At 33.8% G+C, this 19,675-nt stretch overlaps 3 protein-coding genes across 3 annotated transcripts; all 3 read left to right on the top strand.

Moving 5' to 3' along the window:
* Nucleotides 1-344: 344 nt before the first annotated feature.
* Nucleotides 345-2,981, top strand: LOC123907164 (putative pectinesterase/pectinesterase inhibitor 45). The gene is made up of 3 exons (XM_045957305.1): nucleotides 345-1,439; nucleotides 1,650-1,810; nucleotides 1,895-2,981. The coding sequence occupies exons 1-3, from the start codon at nucleotides 514-516 to the stop codon at nucleotides 2,584-2,586; spliced, it is 1,779 nt and encodes a 592-aa protein (XP_045813261.1). The 5' UTR covers nucleotides 345-513; the 3' UTR covers nucleotides 2,587-2,981.
* An 854-nt stretch (nucleotides 2,982-3,835) lies between these two features.
* Nucleotides 3,836-7,237, top strand: LOC123907163 (DNA repair protein RAD51 homolog). The gene is made up of 8 exons (XM_045957304.1): nucleotides 3,836-4,120; nucleotides 4,317-4,461; nucleotides 4,822-4,932; nucleotides 5,038-5,129; nucleotides 5,974-6,068; nucleotides 6,149-6,262; nucleotides 6,586-6,715; nucleotides 6,856-7,237. Exons 1-8 carry the CDS (start codon nucleotides 4,025-4,027, stop codon nucleotides 7,099-7,101), a joined length of 1,029 nt encoding a protein of 342 aa, XP_045813260.1. The 5' UTR covers nucleotides 3,836-4,024; the 3' UTR covers nucleotides 7,102-7,237.
* A 1,857-nt stretch (nucleotides 7,238-9,094) lies between these two features.
* On the top strand, nucleotides 9,095-19,371 carry LOC123907161 (conserved oligomeric Golgi complex subunit 3). The gene is made up of 25 exons (XM_045957303.1): nucleotides 9,095-9,340; nucleotides 9,554-9,637; nucleotides 9,733-9,840; nucleotides 9,928-9,972; nucleotides 10,059-10,133; nucleotides 10,243-10,338; nucleotides 10,721-10,798; nucleotides 11,466-11,551; nucleotides 11,636-11,702; nucleotides 11,821-11,883; nucleotides 11,997-12,098; nucleotides 12,251-12,355; nucleotides 12,450-12,542; nucleotides 13,145-13,233; nucleotides 13,923-14,142; nucleotides 14,831-14,917; nucleotides 15,507-15,623; nucleotides 15,721-15,753; nucleotides 15,886-15,972; nucleotides 16,057-16,119; nucleotides 16,276-16,392; nucleotides 16,771-16,863; nucleotides 17,397-17,522; nucleotides 17,904-18,004; nucleotides 19,002-19,371. The coding sequence occupies exons 1-25, from the start codon at nucleotides 9,257-9,259 to the stop codon at nucleotides 19,129-19,131; spliced, it is 2,349 nt and encodes a 782-aa protein (XP_045813259.1). The 5' UTR covers nucleotides 9,095-9,256; the 3' UTR covers nucleotides 19,132-19,371.
* Nucleotides 19,372-19,675: the final 304 nt, after the last annotated feature.

The following is a 19,675-nucleotide window of genomic DNA, read 5'->3' as shown; positions in this document are numbered from 1 at the left end:
AAAGCAATGATTGTTGAACGTTTTAACTGAAATTTAGGATCAGTTGTAAAATTAAACATACATGATTAATGACATATTTTTAGGAGGAAGTGAAAAGTGAACTAAAATAACTAAGATAAAAATAAACACACTTGTGCCATGTTTGGTTTCATTCTACTTTTAGCTCTTTGGAAAAATGAGAGAAGGATATTGAAAGTTGTTGTTTTATTGTGAAGGATATGAAGATTTTGCGGCAAATAAGGTAATTTGGAACAACTTTGACCACTTTGTTTTAATCTAAAATTAGAACACCTCAAATGTCTCTCATCCACTGTTCTAATATTGGTGTCTCCATGCAAAAAAACAACCACATTAATGTTACAAATGATGAAACAAATTAGTTCAAAAGGAGTTGAAACTAACCCTCATTTGATCACAAGTTATCTATTTGTCTCTTTTTTCTCGTGACTGGAGTGAAGATTGTACCTAAGGCAGAGACTCCTCTGCCTTAGAAAATATAATTTTTTTTCACAAATGGCATTTCAAGATTTCGACCTCATCACAGAACGACGAAAAAGTGAGAAGAGACAACAACTGAAGAAAAGAATCCTCATCGGTGTTGTTTCTACCGTTGTTCTCGCGGGTCTTATAGGTTGTGCGTTCTTCGTTGTCACCTCAAAAGGCGTTTTTGGTGGCAATACAAAGGAAGAATCTTCTCAAACTTCTAAGGGTAACAAACAACAACATATTGCACATTCAGAAAGGATAGTGAAATTGGTATGCACTTCTGCAGATTACAAAGAAAAATGTGAAGGACCTCTTAACAAAGCAATAGAAGCTGATCCTAAACTTCAACACCCTAAAGATCTTCTCAAAGTATATGTTAAAGTTGTCGAAGATGAGGTTACCAAAGCTTTCGACAAAACAAACACATTCAAATTTGAAACTGAACAAGAGAAAGGTGCATTTGAGGATTGTAAAAAGCTATTTGGAGATGCTAAGGATGATTTACAAACCTCTATTGATCAACTCACTGCAATTGAATTCAAGAAACTTTCTTCAAAAGCACCTGACTTGAACAGTTGGTTGAGTGCTGTTATCTCTTTTCAACAGACTTGTATTGATGGTTTTCCTGAAGGGAAAACGAAGACTAGTCTTCAGAAACTTTTTGTGGATTCTAAGGAATTTGTTAGCAATTCACTTGCTATGGTCACTCAGGTTTCTACATTCCTTTCTACGGTTCAGACCCTTGCACGCGGCCGTTTGTTGTTGTCCGATAACTCCCCTGCCGCCTCTTTGGATTCTGAAGGTATTCCTGAATGGATCCATGCCGAGGAAAGAAGGGTTTTGAAGGCTGCTGATATTAGACCTACACCTAATGTCACTGTTGCAAAAGATGGCGGTGACTTCAAAACCATCTCCGAAGCTTTAGCTGCCATTCCTGCAACCTATACTGGAAGGTATATTTATAATCAGATTAATTTCAATGCACCAACAATAGCATAACACTTTTTTACACGTGCATCTGATCAAATCACGTTATGATGCCATTTTGTTATCTACGTGGTGAAATGTGATTGGATGCGTCACTAAAATAGTTTCACACCGACCGTTATACAAATTATAGAAGTTACATTTTCATGTTGTACATATTTTGGTCATATATGCAGGTATGTGATTTTTGTTAAAGAAGGAGTGTACGACGAGCAAGTGACAATAACAAAGAAAATGCAAAATGTAACCATGTATGGTGAGGGATCACAAAAGAGTATCATCACTGGTAGCAAAAACTTTAGGGATGGAGTGAGGACCTTCCAAACTGCAAGTTTTGGTAAGTCTAAAACTAATTAAACTTTAGTGCTTTTAATTAGCGAATGCAATCATTGATGAATATGTATGCTTATTGTACCTGCAGTGGTAGAAGGAGAAGGATTTTTAGGACTAGCAATGGGATTCAGAAACACAGCTGGTCCTGATGGACATCAAGCAGTGGCAGCAAGAATCCAAGCAGATCGCGCTGTATTTGCCAACTGTCGTTTCGAAGGATACCAAGACACATTATACACACAAGCACACAGACAATTTTACCGTAGTTGTATCATAACAGGAACAATCGATTTCATCTTCGGAGACGCAGCAGTTGTATTGCAAAATTGTATCATGATTGTTAGAAAACCAATGGACAATCAAGGTAACATGGTAACAGCACAAGGTAGAATGGACAAACAACAAGCAACAGGAACAGTTCTACAAAAATGTCAAATTAAAGCTGATGACACATTGTTAGCTGTTAAAGATAAAATAAAAAGTTACCTTGGTAGACCATGGAAGGAATTTTCAAGAACAATTGTTATGGAAACTGAAATAGGTGAATTTATTCATCCAGATGGATGGACACCTTGGGAAGGAAACTTTGCATTGAATACATTGTATTATGCTGAGTATAATAACACAGGACCTGGTGCTAGTACTAGTGCTAGGGTTAAGTGGCCTGGTTACAAAGTTATTAACAAAGAAGAAGCTAGTAAGTACACTGTAGCAAATTTCTTGAAAGGTACATGGGTTCAAAGCTCAGGTGTACCTTCACAGCAAGGATTGTACAATTAAAAAACATTTTGGTTTTGAATGAATTTGTTTCATCATTCAACCAATGAGTACATGTGCTACATAATTATTATTAGTGGTAAAAATCCACAAGTTAATCATTTTGACTGGGATTATTATTGTAATTTTTTATTTTTTTATTTTTTTTTACTTGTTTTGTTTTTTTGCCTTTGAAAATTTTAATCTTCTTATGTAAAATATTCACCTAATCACAATTGGACTGAATAGAAGTTGCATAGGATTGTTTTTGTTCATCACCAAATGTTCAAGTAAATATAGGCTTATGTTAGGAAAAAAAAATGCTATAGATTTCATAGTAAATATGAGTCTACAAAACTTGTGGAAAATTAACAAACTATCTGGCTAATAAAATGATGAATCAATATTTCTCTTACCTTCTCTCATGTTGATGATAGTGATTTGAACACAACAATCAACTTAAGTTACAACTATCTAGAAAATTATAATGAAACTTCAAAAGTAAAAATAACAATTCAATGACAATTTATAGAGTCTTTATTCTTAACACTTGCGTTCAAGGATTTCTATATACAAATCTTTGTGCGACGGTAAAAAAACATGTTTTTTTGGATAGAGACACTATTTCAACTTCTTGAGCAGCCGAGATATTGAACAACGAACGAGCAAACTCCCTTGCCTCTGAACACACAAAATTAACATTACTCTCTCTACATGGAAAGAATACGAGTTTAATTCTTAAAGTCATAATTTGAGAGATAGTCCACTACTCCGCCCTAGGAAAATGAAAATAAGATGCCTCACTGCTGATTTGATGATTGATCTCATAACAGTCTAAATGAATTAAGTAATGTGAAAATACCTTGAGAGACGTATTGAAGTTAAATATCCTAATTACAATAATATCGGAATTTTGTCTAGTGTCGACCACATTCAATTTTTTTCGATAACAATTTTTAAGTTAAGTCAATCCACATAGAGTCTTGTTCTTTAATCGAGTTATTTGTCGGTGGGTCCTTGGGCGGGATACATTTTTTTTTTTTTTTTTGACAATACTTGGGCGGGATACATGTTCCCATAAAGAATTCAATAAAAAAATTCATCCTAATATTTTTTCTTACTAATAAAAAATAATCATCCTAATTAGAACGGTTTATTTAGTTGTACCAAAAAAAAAAAAAAGAACGGTTTATTTAGATAAAAATTTGTTGGTCGACCTAAAATGAAATTAATTCTCCAAAAATAGATTAAAATTTGTTTGGAATAAATCCCCCAAGCTTCCGAAGCAAGCTTTATTAGTTGCGAAGGAAAATATTTCTTTTCGCGCCTCTGACACTTTTTGAATCCCTCTCATCACGATCTTCCTCTTCTTCCCCAATTCACACAATTTCTCCCAATAATTCACATTTTAGGTCAAATTACAATTCACTTTTTTTTTTGTTCCAAGATCGAATCTTTAAGCATGGAGCAACAGCGACTTCAGAAAACACCACAACAACAACAGGACCAAGAAACCGAAGAGATTCAACATGGTCCTTTACCCGTCGAACAACTTCAGGTTTTTCCCTTAATGGGTTCTTCAAATTTCTTCTGTTTTTCCCTAATTTTCGCGACCCATTATTTGCTATGTCTTCTTTAGGTTTTCCCAATTGTTTAAAGCCAAAAAAACCCCATTTTTTCCTGATGCTATAGGAACCCAATTAATTATTATCAATTATCATTGATGATTGTTTTGTGCTTAATTGTAATCTCAGGCATCTGGTATAGCTTCACTTGACGTTAAGAAACTTAAAGATGCTGGTATTTGCACTGTTGAATCTGTTGCTTATACTCCTAGGAAGGATCTTTTGCAAATCAAAGGTATCAGTGAAGCCAAGGTTGACAAGATTATTGAAGCAGGTATTCATTCATTCACCTTCACCTTTGTTTTAGGGTATGTTTCAATCCGCTTATTGACTTGTTTAAGCGATTGTGGGACTGTTCCAGAGAGGTTATGGAAAGTGGAAACAACATATGACACACCCTTAAGTTGTTTTCAACTTATTTCTATAAGCCCTATAGGATAATTTATGAACACAACTTATATAAAAATGATTGGACTTTATTTTATCTTTTGTTCGATAAGTGCTTATAGCAAGCGCTTAATTAAGTTGTTTATCCAAACATTCAATTTGTATAATTCTTCAAGCATTGCCCAATGCTCATTATTGGTGAAGGTATGCTGAGTCTCTGGTGTTTGCTTTGTTTGTTGATTGGCAGCTTCTAAGCTGGTGCCTATGGGTTTTACTAGTGCAAGTGAGCTCCATGCCCAACGAGAATCGATTATTCAGATAACCACTGGGTCAAGAGAGCTTGACAAGATATTGGAAGGTCAGATTCAATCATAAATACTTCCTCTATGTGTTGATTTTTAACATCATACCAATGTTTCCACTGCTGAGTGCCAATAACTTTATATATGGATGCTTCAATCAGGTGGAATTGAGACGGGTTCTATCACCGAGTTGTATGGAGAATTTCGATCTGGGAAGACTCAGTTGTGTCACACTCTCTGTGTCACTTGCCAAGTATGTTGTTTACTTTTTGTGGTATTATCTGTTTTTGTTCTAGTGCTTTCTTCCAAGTGGTAACTGAAAAGAATGCAGGGGAAGCATAAATGACAGAAGAGTGGTCTCTTTGCAGCCTTTAGAATATAGTCACTCAGTAATATAACTTATAGAAATTATTGATAATCTGAAAAATGAATTGTTGTTACCAGAGCTCTATTAACCTATATAGGGAGAGCTATGACTTGAGGACAACTTACGACTATCAATAATTTGAACTGCAGCTGTTACTAACTTATTATCTAAGGTAGTTACAAAGACAGTTATTGGAAAAAATTGAATACAAGAGGGAGGGACTAGCATAACTTCCAGTAGTCCAAGAGAAAGACTCTAAAAGAATCAGATGTCTAATACTGAGAAAAAATTGAATACAAGAGGGAGGGACTAGGATAACATCCAGTAGTCCACATGTTAATGGTAGGTGTGATTCTTGAAAAAAGGGTAAGATCACACACACTGAGTCTGAGCTTGGGCCTCATGACTTCAAAGTTCATAGGAAAAAGAGCCTTGGTTAGAATATCAACATATTGATCAGCTGTGGATACATAAACTACTTGCAGTTCCTTGTTGAGAACCTTTTCCCATATGAGAATGTCAACATATAGATCATGCTCTATATGTTTAGTCCTAGCATGTAGAACTGGATTATGGGCAAGAGAGTTTTCTCTCAATTGACCCTGATTCTATTACTGATGAATAGATTCTTGTATATTCAGTTTGTAAATGTTTTTTTGAAGTTCATATTGATTTATCACTACAACTTAATGCCATTGTCTACTAATTTAATGTATCGTTGATGTTGTAGTTACCACTAGATCAAGGAGGAGGTGAGGGTAAAGCTATGTACATAGATGCTGAGGGAACATTTAGGCCTCAGCGACTCTTGCAGATAGCAGACAGGTATAATGATTCTTTATTTTGCTTTGTTGACCTGTGTCTGTGAAATGTGCATTTGATATTTATGTTACTTAATGCTACAGGTTTGGACTGAATGGTCCTGATGTATTGGAAAATGTCGCATATGCTAGAGCTTATAACACTGATCATCAATCACGGCTTCTGCTTGAAGCAGCTTCAATGATGGTGGATACAAGGTGTGACTTTTGACGGTTCCTTTTGCTCAGTATTGTTGAGATCTGGCAAATGTCTTTTGGATATGCATAGTAATGTCACAGACTAGGATATGCATAGTAATGTCACAGACTAGGATAATTAGTATCATCTTACTTCGTCGCAGACTAGCATTATTACCAGTTTAACTGGCTAAGTTTTTTTTTTTCTCTTATTCTTTTTTTATTGGGCCTTGAGTTGTATTATAAGATTTTTCCTTTACTAGTGATGTTTGGTCTCGATTTGGTGATGTGCTTTAGATATCAAAATTGTTTTTGAGGCTTACGTTTTGTTGGCTTATACACAGGTTTGCTCTAATGATAGTAGACAGTGCTACTGCTCTCTATAGGACAGATTTTTCGGGAAGAGGGGAGCTTTCAGCCCGTCAAATGCATTTAGCAAAGTTCTTGCGGAGCCTTCAGAAATTAGCAGACGAGGTAAAAAGTCCATGTCAGGCTTGTACTGCACAAATATCTTTATAGATTATAAACTGATTCATGATTCTTGCTTAGTATATGTTTGAGTTCTCTTAGTATATATTTATATCTAATTACTTGTTTTGATTGTCTAATTGTAGTTCGGCGTGGCTGTTGTCATAACAAATCAAGTAGTTTCACAGGTAGATGGTTCTGCAATGTTTGCTGGACCCCAAACCAAGCCTATTGGAGGCAACATTATGGCTCATGCAACCACAACAAGGTTAGCTCTCAGGAAAGGAAGAGGGGAAGAGCGAATCTGTAAAGTGATTAGTTCTCCTTGTTTAGCTGAAGCTGAAGCAAGGTTTCAGATTTTAGGTGAAGGTGTTTCAGATGTTAAAGACTGACCAATTCGAGCATTGTCTGAAACCTTGAGTGTTCTTTTTTTTTTTTTTTGTATGCGTCCTTTTGTTAGATGTAAAAGATGATTTGCAAGTATCTAGTGTTTAATTTTGCAATAATGTTCAGTTTTGTTGGCCCCTATTTTCTTACCGCTGTTCTTTTTAATTCTCTTTGCATTTTGCGATAGCAATAATTGTTGCAGTGTTGATTGTGTAGCCAAGGTAGATTGTTCTAGAAGATATCCACTTACTGAACTTTTTGCAGAAAAATAATTAAAAGGTGAGAGAGAGTAATTGGTAGTTCACTACTTCTGATATTTTTGAATATTGTTTAAGAGTCTTGGTTTCTCTTCATCTTCAGCTCCAAGTCAAACTGTATACATCATGGTAATGGCTTGTGTTAATGCATGGCTGTACTGCTGGTTCAATAAGATAGTGGTGATGGTAGAGCTTGGTTATTGATTATGGACAGTTTGGCTGTGGTGTTGGAGGGAGGTTACAACTATGAAAGGGAGTGTAAGGATTTTGAAAAACAAGCTTGTATACAAGATAGGAAATTACTCTCACTTCTGATTCTATTTCATTCTCAGCTTGTTAGAATTTTCTTTGTGATGCTGCACTTATACCTTCATTCTACACTACTGCAGAAGCAAAGTTTTTGTCTTTTGTAGTGTGGAATCATTTCATCCTTTCTTTCTCTGGGTTCTCTATTTTCCATGATTCTTCCCAATGACCTATTGATTCCTCCTTTGGAGTGTGTTTGCCACGTGAGATGCTATGTGTTTTGAAGTTAAACATGTCAAGTGATGAGGTATTACTTCATTGCTTATGGTAGGTGCTTCAATTAACACAATTAAGCATGTTTGTCTAGTTATTCTCCAGTCTGTGGTGCTGAATGCACTAGGTAATTAACACACCATGTTTTAAAGCACAATTGTAGGCAATCCGAAAAAGTTACATAAATTCATAACCATTACAACTTGTTAATTTTGAAGCCAAACCGACAACATTAAAAACATCCTTGAGAATTTGAGATACAACACATAGTGGTAATATAGTAAGTAAACGACAATGTAGGGTAAACAAAATAACCTCCTAACACTTTATAAATATTTCACCTTCATTCATAATATTCAAGTCATTCTCTAAATTTTTATCCATATGTTCAAAATGGCTAAATGATTTCTTTTATTCATCACTCTACTTATCATTGTTTTGTTTCTTATGGACATTTTCTTTATCTCAACGGTAATAATAATCCCCAACGGTAATAATAGCCGACATTTTAATTTTATACATATTTCATCTTCATTCATAAATTTCATACCATTCTCTAAATTTTTATTCACGTTTTCAAAATGGCTAAATAATTTATTTTATTCATCACTCTACTTGTCATTATTTTATTCTTCAAAATGGTTTCTTTTTTAATTGTTTCTTTTTAAAGTGATGAATAAAAGAAACTATTTAGAGTAATTACTTCATTCTTTAAAATGACTAAATTTTTATTCACATTTTTAAAATGGCTAAATGGTTTCTTTTATTCATCACTCTTGTAAATAAGCTTTTAGTATTAGTCACACAAAAAGTCATGTATTTATATTATTTTTTATGCAATTAAAAAAAATATTGTACCAAATGTGTCAAAAGAAAAAACATTGTACCAAAACAAAAAAAATTATATTCCTTCATTTCTTTTTATACAAAACACTAAATATCTATGAAGTACGGACACAGACACGGATACCGGATACGACACGGACACTGACACGTCGACACCGATAAAAATTTGAAAAAATAACATAATTTAGTGTAATTATAAGTGTCGGTGTCGGTGTTAGACACGGACACCGACACGTGTCCGACACGGACACGTCTAATCTGAGAAGTTTCAGTGCTTCCTAGCTAAATATAATATCCTTTTGACAAAATAATATCATTTTCTATTTTACTTATTTTCTTCTGTTATTATTATTATTACTAGTAGTAGTAATTAATTAACCAAAATTAATTAAATTGAGAAACAAAACAAAACGCAGCGTTTCACCCTGTACAGAAAAACTCAGAGCTTAACAACCAGTTAAGTAAGAAAACAGAGAAGAGAAAGGAAGAAGAAGAAGAAGAAGAAGAAGAAGAAGAAGAAGAAGAAGAAGAAGCAAAAATGGGAAGCAGAGGTCCACCTCAATCCCATCCTAATTCGGCTGCCATTTCCAGAGGCTACAACTTCGCTTCCACTTGGGAACAGGTTAACCTCTTCAATCAATTTCCCTCCATTTCATAGATCTCACCTTTTTCAATTGCATTTCTTCTATTCAATTTTCTCATCTTAATTCAAATTTTCATTACACTCCGTATATCATTAGATTAGATTAGATCAGATCATTGATTATTCAGATCTGAATTTGCTTCGATTTCATATTTGAATTTCAACTAACTCGCTTTTTTGTTGTTGTTGCAGAATGCTCCATTAACTGAACATCAACAAAACGCGATTATTTCACTTTCTCATGCTGTTTCTGAACGACCTTTGCCTCTCAAATTGGTAACTTATTTTTACTTTTGCTACTATTGTTATCGTTTTAATTGAATTGAATTGAATTGTTATTTATGTTTATGTTTATGATTATGAATTGTTAGGCTCAAGAGAATGCATCGGTGCAACACAATGCGTTGTCTGTTACAACTGAGGATAGTTCTTTTGATGATTCTGGTGCTATTAAAACTGTTATGGTTAATACCAATCAGGTTAGTTGTTTAGGAATTCTGATTTGTGGATTTTAATGCTTGGAGTGTGTTTTTACTTTATTATTAATTAGTTTTGAATCAATGCAGTTCTACAAATGGTTTTTAGATCTTGAATCTGCCATGAAATCAGAGGTTAGTGATGATGTCTTGTTATGCAAGTGCTTCGTGCTTTTGTTCGATTTGATTGTGGGATTGTTAAACTTGTTTTCTGACTGTAGACTGAAGAGAAATATCAACATTACGTGAGCACTCTCACCGATCGTATACAGACATGTGATGATATTCTTCAACAGGTCATTTTATCTATTTGGTTATATTGGGTTAGTTTATAGCTATCTGATTTGGTGACTGTTTTGCTTTATTTCTCATTTAGTTTCATTTGGATTTGTTGGTCTCGTGTAGGTTGATGACACCCTCGACTTATTCAACGAACTTCAGTTGCAGCATCAGGCCGTAGCTACAAAGACTAAGACGCTTCATGATGCATGTGATAGACTGGTGTGATTCTTATTACTTAACATCTTCTGTTTTTCCTGGAATGATTGTGAAAGCCACTGTTGCCTGTGGATAATGGTTGCCCTTTGAATGCAATTTCTTGTTACTTTAATAATTGGCCACATTATGTAAATCTAGAACTACTAAGTTAAATTAGAAAACAGGTTAAATGGTAGTGGGAATTTTTGGTTGCGTTACTGCATTTCCCTTTATGCATAGTTGCAAATATGAGTATGATTGAGTTACATGCAACACAATTTGTTGGATCTGTTGTTTGTATTTGGAAGTTGAAAACGTATGATCTTTATTGTTTTGTCACTCAATGACTTGTATTTTTTCTTCGGCTGAAACTATGGATTTGCTTACCTGTTTGTTCCTATTACAGGTACAAGAGAAGCAAAGATTGATTGATTTTGCGGAAGCACTTCGTAGTAAACTCAATTACTTTGATGAACTGGAGAATGTAAGGTTTGACTGCTAGCTTGACTGGATCTTTTTCTTAGATTTACTTCTTGTTTTCTTAGTTATCTAATAGCGTATAACTTTTAAAGAATGTGAACTTGCAAATTTAACATGTTAGTCATTTCCTATTAAATCTTAATAAGTTTCTATCGTTAGTCATTTCCTGTGGAACATGTACCATTATAATGCATTAGGTTTTGAGATATGTTGGAAATGTTATCATAAACATCAGAGAGGTTATAATTAACTCTATTGCATATGAAATTTCTATTATCATATAGAATTATAATTTGTATTTTGTCCCTTTAATTACTCCTTCTGATTGCCACTGTATGAAATCATATATTTTTGGTGTATTGACATTTATGTTTTATTCGATTATACTCAATTACACCAGTCTTTTAATTGATATAGTTACCAGAAAAATATTAGTTGCTGCTGCTTTAATCTTTCAAACTCTGCATCTTATTTTTATTAAGCATGCTTCTCCTAGTGGAGGTGGATTTTTTATTTGTTTTCTTTTTACCTAGCTTAAATGAAGTTATGTATTCTTTATACATAGGGTCTCAAGGTTTTTGTTTTATTCAAAATTTGTGAATGTAATGTGAAAACTCCACAGTTATAATTTCTAGATGATGTATGTGGTTTCTTTAAACTCTGCTCTGCAGGTTGCTACCAATTTTTATTCTCCAAATATGAACGTTGGAAATGAAAACTTCCTCCCACTTCTCAAAAGGCTTGATGAATGCATCTCGTGAGTACTAGACCACATTCATTTATGCACTTTGTAATAATTGAACAATCTTTGTGATCATTGACATTTTGATTGTTATTTTAGATATGTTGAAAGCAATCCACAGTATGCAGAATCCAGTGTTTACTTGCTTAAATTTCGTCAACTCCAGGTATATAAATTTAACTACTGGGAGTTGTTGAGTAATTATAGCGAAAAACTGTCTAAACTCATGTTTAACAAATATTTAATATAATACATACTAATCTGGAATATTTGTATTTTTATAGTCTCGAGCATTGGGCATGATGCGTTCTCATGTACTTTCCATTCTTAAAGGTGCCTCTTCTCAGGTGAAATTAATTTATAACAGGTTAAGCAGATAAAATGTGTTATATCTATTCTTCAAGGATATATAGTTTTGGAATTCTATGGTAAAGTAATTTGGAAGTTACCTCTATATCAGGTCCAGGAAGCAATTCGTGGAAGTGGGGGTGACAAAGCATCTATCTCCGAGGGAGTTGAGGCTTCTGTAATATATGTTCGGTTTAAGGCAGCAGCAAGTGAGGTAAGTGTCTCCAAGTTATTTGGAATAAATCTTTCAATATGAAGGTTTATTACTGACCCGAGAGCAAAAACATTAAGGTCATTTTTAATGAATAAGCTTTTCAGCGCAATATCTCTACCTGACCTCTGCACTATTAAATGTGTCTTTTTCAGCTTAAACCACTGCTTGAAGAAATTGAAAGCAGGTCTTCAAGGAAAGAATATGGTCAAATCCTTATAGAATGCCACAGATTATACTGTGAGCAACGCCTCTCTTTGGTGAGATGATACAAGCTTGGTCATTATATTGTGGTAATATTTCTCCATATGACTGAGTCAACTGACTGCAAGATTCTTTGTTTATTTCATGAAGATAAGAAGCATAGTTCAGCGACGAATATCTGAATTTTCCAAGAAAGAGTCGTTGCCATCATTGACCAGATCAGGATGTGCATATCTCATACAGGTAGTGTTATTTTTAACATTGTGATGTTAAATAATGGGATATTTTCTCTTTAGGCCCCCCATGGTTCTTTTTCACCCTCTGGATTTTACTTTTTTGCCCTTCAATAAAAACTTCGGTTTCTACGAATCGAATTTTTTTTGTCTTGAAAACAAAATTCGGTTTCTGTTAACCGAAATTTCCTTTAATTTGAACTAGAAAAAACTTCGGTTTCTGCGAACCGAAGTTTTTATCAAGGGCAAAATTGGAATATTGGGGGGTATAAAAGATACATGTGGGGCCCGGAGAGAAAATATCAAATAATGGCTTTTGGTCATTGGTGCGCAGTTTTTACATAGAATTAAGGCTGTTTTCACTATATGATATTTAAGAGTTATAGTTGGCTTTAAAGTTTGGTTGACGGCTTTCAATTTTATATTTTTTTTTATCTTTGTGTTTATATTAATATAACTAGGAGTAGGACCCTAATATTAAAAAAGAAATTTGTAAAACAACCTAATCAAACAAGTTTTTTTAGTTTTTAATTTTGTAAAGATAAAAACAGTTTTTGAAATTAGAATTCAAACAGCCCCTTATTGGCTTATTTACTGTAATTTGAAGTGCAGGTCTGTCAACTTGAACACCAGCTGTTTGATCATTTTTTCCCAGCTTCTTCGAAGGATGCTTCAAGTTTATCTCCATTAATGGATCCTCTGTAAGTTTGTATTCCTGTTACATAAGCACACTCGTTTTGTTTTATTCGAACAGAAAAACATTGTTTAGGAAAGGGAGAGGAGATACACAGGAGAGTAATCAGTCATAGTATCCCACTAGAGTTAATTCGAAGGAAAACAGGGCAGAGGAAAAAAAAATACAACTGAGAAAGGTTTAGAAGTTAGGACTTACTGTTTTTATAGCTATGTGTTAAGAAGTCCCATATCGGATGTGAGTTGGCCTGAGCATGGGTTTTAAAGAGGCAATCCTAACTTAACCTTACAAAACCAGTTTTTTAAGGTGAGGATTGCCTCTACTTTATAAATATATATTCAGGTCATCTCACAACTGATGTGAGACTTCTTAACACTATGGATATGGAAAGGAGCTTTCACATAGTGGGCAGGTAGCTTCGTTTATGTATGGAGAAGGTTAAGCTGGCAATAGTCTAAGTACACGAAATCTTTTGGGAGCGTGGTTGGAAATACTACGGGCATGTAGAATATTTGTCCAGTCGTCCAGATACTGTTTGTGATTGACAACGGAAGTAAAGGAACATTAGAATAGTGTTTTATACTATCTCACTTATAAGTCTCTTATCTATTATCTGTTCTTATCATTTAGTGTAACTGTTATTCTTTAAATGTATAGTGTTTGTCTCCCTAATGATTTGATCCATTTTACTTGCAGGTCAACATATTTATATGATACACTGCGCCCCAAACTAGTTCATGAAACAAATATTGATTTTCTCTGTGAACTCGTTGATATACTTAAAATGGAAGTCCTGGGGGAACAACATAGTAGAAGGAGTGAATCATTGGCTGGTCTTCGTCCTACGTTTGAGAGAATTTTAGCAGATGTTCACGAGCGGTTGACTTTTCGTGCTCGGACTCATATACGGGATGAGGTGAGTTCCTTATCTTCGTGTTCTGATTGAAGATACATCTTTTTCTGTGATTTTTGTGGCGGTTGTTTGCTCTCTACTTCATTACTAACAGGAAGAAAAACTAAAAATCGCCATTAAGTGTAGAACTGTCAATTTTGTTCACAATTTCTTATACTCAAATTTGGTTTTTCTAGAAAGACATTGGATTTTTGCCAGGCTTGTTAAAAGACAGAGCCTCTTGATCTATTTTCTAAAAATGAAAAATTTGGTAATCTTGATGTTTTAAGGAATACAGATTTGTTTGGTGTTCATGTGCATGTTTGGAAAACAATGGTGCTCTAAATATTTGATTTTATCTAAAAAATATCGCTCTTCTCTGTTAACCTAGTTGGACTTTTGTTATCTTGTCTCCTGGTTTAGTAATTCAACAAGGTATATATGAATATATACTCTGGTCACCATGTGGTTGTCAATGGATTAGAGGGATAAAAAGTCCTTCCATCCAGAGGTATTTAGACAGTTGAAAGAAATGTTTCCAATCTTAAGAAACATGTGAAGTAAATGTACTTTTTATTTTCGGTTGCTGGTTGAAAGTTTAAGCTTTTTGACTCACCATATCTTGCTCTTGAAGTGGTTTTTTATAATAAAAAATATATTTATTTTCTTCTACATTGGTTTCTTGATACTTTTCTACTGGATCTGTTTTCAGATAGCGAACTACATGCCTACTAATGAAGACTTGGACTACCCTGAAAAGCTGAAGAGATCAGCTGAAAGCACATCTGAGATCAATCCTGTAAATCACTAAACTGTCTTTCCCTGCAATTTCTTGTCTTGTATATATAGATAGTTTAACTGTGAATGCTCTTCTCAACAATGATGATTACTGCATGCAAGTCTTCTTCCGTTTATCTTTGTCACAGTATTTTCAGTTGGTGATGTTTATTGCTGCCTTAGATTTAGTTGCTTGTTATGTGAACTTCGTCACATCACAACTGTGAGTTGATTCTTCTATTTTGTCTTTGATTGTTTTATGTTTCAAATATTACTGCGCAGCTTATGGGATGTAGAAATATGATTTACCAAACAATGTTTAAATTTTGTTGATACCTTCTGGTTTTTGCCCTAATTTCCCTTTGAGAGGGTTCGATAGCTATTGATTTAGATGTGGACTCGTTAATGAATATCTCACGTGCTTGTTGCATACATGCATGTTTGTAGCATAGTTTTGGTCTCTTTGTTCCACTGGAAACTACAATCTGGTATATACCTGTTTGGTGATGATTGTTTTATGTTTTCATTTTGTCACTTGTACATGGCATTCTAAACATTCTATATATTCATTTTCTATCTTTTGTAATTTGATTTTTGCTCTAAATTTGTAGGCTGATGACAACCCAGATACAGTTAAGACATGGTATCCACCCCTGGAAAAAACCCTATCATGTCTTTCGAAGTTGTATCGTTGTTTAGAGTCAGAAGTTTTCACAGGTTTAGCACAGGTATTAAAGGCTTTATTTAAACTATTTTTAGTTTCTTGCCCTGTATTCCCTTTCTTTGAATATTTATCAACAATCAGCTGTTCGTTATTTCAATCAGGAAGCAGTGGAAGTTTGCTCGACATCTATTCAGGTTAAGCAAAAATCAGATACCTTATATAATACTAATTTTGATGGTTATATCAATGCAATAGAAATATGTTTAGAAAGTAAGGTCTTGCTATTGGCTTGGTTTCTGATTGTTGCTTCTTCTTGTTTGCCACAGAAAGCAAGCAAATTAATTGCAAAGAGATCATCTCAAATGGATGGACAGCTCTTCCTTATAAAGCATCTTCTAAATTTAAGGGAGCAGGTAATCCTTGTGTGTTCGACTTACCTTTATGAACTATTTAGTAGATTTTATATAACTTGTAAATAATTGTTTTTGGTGTTCCAGATTGCTCCCTTCAATATTGAATTTTCAGTCACACAAAAGGAGCTTGATTTCTCCCATTTACTGGTTAGTGTCTCTTAGCCTAATAGTATGCTTTGTGACCTGATATGCTATGTGTATATCCTTGTGACTCTGGTGATTTAACTTTAATATCACTTAACATATCATGTGAAAGGAAAGTCTGATTGAATTGAACTCGTGAATATATGAAATATGGTTCAGGATCATCTACGGAGACTTCTAAGAGGTCAAGCCTCACTATTTGATTGGACAAGGTCAACTTCATTAGCAAGAACATTGTCTCCAAGAGTTCTTGAAAATCAAATTGACACCAAGAAGGTTTGTGATTTGCGGAATTAAATGGTTTAGACAAATGACTTGACAAACAACCTTTGTTTATATTTTGGTTGTGCATTGCTAGTTTGTGACTATCGTTTTTTCGATTAGTTAATATGATTTTTTGTGCATATATACCATCATAAGTGATGGGAGAGTTATTATAATGGAATTTTCAGTGAAAATGAGGAATTAAAGGAAAATGTGAACCACAAAATAAAATTGTAGCACCATGTTGACCACTCTTCACAACCCATTTGGTATACAACTTATATCCAAAAAAATTGTTTTGTAATTTTTCTGTAATCATTTTATTATTCAAATAATGCTACTCAAATTTTGACCATTATCTAATTCCTTTTGACATGTATTTTCTTTCAGGAACTGGAAAAAAGCCTTAAAGTCACATGCGAGGAGTTCATCATGTCAGTTACTAAACTAGTTGTGGATCCTTTGCTCTCCTTTGTTACAAAGGTTTGTCTATAAATAAGTTGTATCTTATATATTTATTTGCTGGCTGTTGAACTGAAAACAGAGTCATGGCTTTAAAGTGAAGGCACTTGTAATTGTAAATTTATTACTGGGATAAAATATTTCATTACTTACTCTCAAGTCATAGACTCCGTTTGGATAAACTTTTCAGAAAGTACTTATTGTTAATGAGAAGTCGAAATGATCTTGCATTAAATACCATTCTTCTAAATAATAACTTTCCATGCCAGTTGAATTCAGTTTGTGCGCCTTAGCTTTTTCATTAGCTCTGTCATTTTAATTGTCCACATGCGTCTATAGACTTTATGGACTTTTTTGTAAATTAGTAGGAACCAAATGCTTATCTTTGTTGAGAAGCTACAATAAACGAGAATGTTATCCAAACTAGTCAACAATCTATCCTTGTAACTTTTGCTATTATTTTGGTAACGAAATGGCTTTTAGGCAACACCTGCTATGCTTACTATTGTTTATTAAAAGACATACTCTTACCAGATTTTCCTTCTCTTTTGTAGGTTACTGCGGTGAAAGTTGCATTATCCAGTGGTGGCCAGAATCAAAAGCTAGAGTCAGTTATGGCTAAACCTCTGAAGAATCAGGCTTTTGCTACTCCAGATAAGGTCGCTGAACTTGTTCAGAAGGTATGTCATTACTCATTAAAAGTATGTATACATTATTCATGCATTGGACCATATGCAAAGTTTTCCAGGAAACATGTCGGTGAGAACAAAACAAACTGAAAGGGACTTGTGTGCGTTTGTGGGAGTACTTATCAATTATGAAAGCTTCCTGAGACGTTACACCAAAACCCAGGAATTGTAATGTTTGTCACTTGGCATAAGCTCATCTACATTACATCAATGATCTAAATGAAAACACAAGTTGAAAAGGAAAGAAACAACTTCACTATGTAATCTTGATTTATGAATTCTCTTCTTTAATTGAAACATTCATCTATGGATAATGGAGTTTTGCAATCCCGTTCTTCTATCAAACTTAACTGATATTTTGATGTCTAATAGGTCCAGACTGCTATTCAGGAACAACTGCCAGTGGTGATAGCGAAGATGAAGCTCTATTTGCAAAATTCATCGACAAGAACAATACTTTTCAAACCAATAAAGTGAGTTTATACAGTGTATAATTATATTTAAAACATGTTTCTACCTACCTGTACCGTGACAGTTCGATTGCTTGATTTTGTTTCCTTTTGTGGTTAAGGGTTCAGGGGGTGGCTTAACTATCCAATAATCTTTCAATCTGATAAAAAAAATTATTGCAACTAAATATGTAGTATATATTTAGTTCAGTATGATAAAAAATTTATTACAACTAAATATGTAATATATATTTAGAAGTGCCACAAATAATATTCTATACATGTTCCCCATAATTAATTCCAACATGGTATCTACCTTTGAGAATGGCTTCTTCGGTCAGGTCTGTTTAGTTCATTGAACTTGACAACCGCCAAACCATAGCTTGTGATTTCTCCTTACCTACTCTTACCAAATTAAGAACATGGTCTCAATATATAATTCTGTTGCACATCCTTGTCGTTCCTGCTTCTTTACAAAGATGATCTCCAATCCTGTCTCCTATGCAGTTTGAACCTCTTAAATGTTGTCAAATCCATCCCAATTGGGCCTATCATTCTGCAAATTGGCTCCCGTACTCCAGTTTTCAAACTCGAGTTGGTTCATCTCATTCAATTGTTCTCTCTATTATGCCCATGAGTGTTGCTGTAATATTTATTTTTATATTTAGATATTTAGCGTAAGCAAGGCCAGTTATTTTTTAGTAGCCTGCTGTACGACTAAGATTATAAATTTATAACCTCTTGTATGCTAGAAGCACAAACAATATTTCTTATATTCCTTCTATTAATTGCAACATTCTCAAATATAAACGCATTGGTAGTTCAACGCAATAGATCTTATATCAAAAGATGCCGATTAATTAGATGATAATCTGTTGTGCATTGATGCTTATGTTAAGTTAGAGACAACTGCTTGATTTTGGTTTACATTATTATTATATCTAGCTTTTGTTTTAGAATGTTATTTTCAAGTTATGCAGAATCTTATTAGTCAAATGATTTTTATCTGGTGTTCGTGTAGGACTAATATCATTGAAGCTCATATCCAAGTACAATCCCTTCTACAATCAGAATACACAAGTGAAGATATCCAGATTATTAATCTGAAATCCGTACAGGATCTGCAAACTGAGCTTGATAATTTTCTTTGATTTGTATGTAAAGGTCTTGGAATAACCCGATATTCATTTTTTTTGCTCCAGTTGAGAATATTTGAACAAATACATACAGGCATATGTTATATCATTTTGTAGAATTAATAGCCAGAGATGACATAGTTGTGGTTTTGCCGCTGATGATCTGTCCTGTCTTTTATTTTTTACTCGTGAATATCTTAATGTTTGTAAGTACATTCTTTTATTAGTCAACAACCATTGCCAACCTTATCTTAACAGTTGGATCTGTGATTAACGTGTGGCCATTTGCTTTATGTTCTTTAATTTAATGCGGTGGCTAAAAGTGTGGGTTTTTATTTTATTTTTAAATAACCTAGTTTGAAAATTTTAATCAGTTACTGTTGATTTTTGTGAAACAAAGCCAAAGTTTTTTTTTATTGACAGAAAAGCCAAAGTTTATTATTATTATTATATGAAATTGCATACTTTAAAAAAAAAAAACTATGTATATTAAGTGATTTGAAATCATCATTAATAGACTATAAACTTATATTTTGACTGAGTGATTTATAATTATCAA

Source organism: Trifolium pratense, linkage group LG2 (genome assembly GCF_020283565.1).
Source record: "Trifolium pratense cultivar HEN17-A07 linkage group LG2, ARS_RC_1.1, whole genome shotgun sequence".
NCBI lineage: Eukaryota > Viridiplantae > Streptophyta > Magnoliopsida > Fabales > Fabaceae > Trifolium > Trifolium pratense.
Note: the sequence above shows the minus strand (reverse complement) of the source record. Positions and strands in the feature narration are given on the sequence as shown.

Excerpts from the sequence above, each read along its gene's own strand:
- LOC123907164 (XM_045957305.1), top strand. The coding sequence starts at position 514 with ATGGCATTTCAAGATTTCGACCTCATCACAGAACGACGAAAAAGTGAG. Across the intron at positions 1,440-1,649 it reads CCTGCAACCTATACTGGAAG|GTATGTGATTTTTGTTAAAG; the intron begins GTATATTTATAA and ends TCATATATGCAG. Across the intron at positions 1,811-1,894 it reads CTTCCAAACTGCAAGTTTTG|TGGTAGAAGGAGAAGGATTT; the intron begins GTAAGTCTAAAA and ends TTGTACCTGCAG.
- LOC123907161 (XM_045957303.1), top strand. The coding sequence starts at position 9,257 with ATGGGAAGCAGAGGTCCACCTCAATCCCATCCTAATTCGGCTGCCATT. Across the intron at positions 9,341-9,553 it reads TCGCTTCCACTTGGGAACAG|AATGCTCCATTAACTGAACA; the intron begins GTTAACCTCTTC and ends TTGTTGTTGCAG. Across the intron at positions 9,841-9,927 it reads TTATGGTTAATACCAATCAG|TTCTACAAATGGTTTTTAGA; the intron begins GTTAGTTGTTTA and ends GAATCAATGCAG.
- LOC123907163 (XM_045957304.1), top strand. The coding sequence starts at position 4,025 with ATGGAGCAACAGCGACTTCAGAAAACACCACAACAACAACAGGACCAA. Across the intron at positions 4,121-4,316 it reads TACCCGTCGAACAACTTCAG|GCATCTGGTATAGCTTCACT; the intron begins GTTTTTCCCTTA and ends TTGTAATCTCAG. Across the intron at positions 6,069-6,148 it reads CTCTTGCAGATAGCAGACAG|GTTTGGACTGAATGGTCCTG; the intron begins GTATAATGATTC and ends TTAATGCTACAG.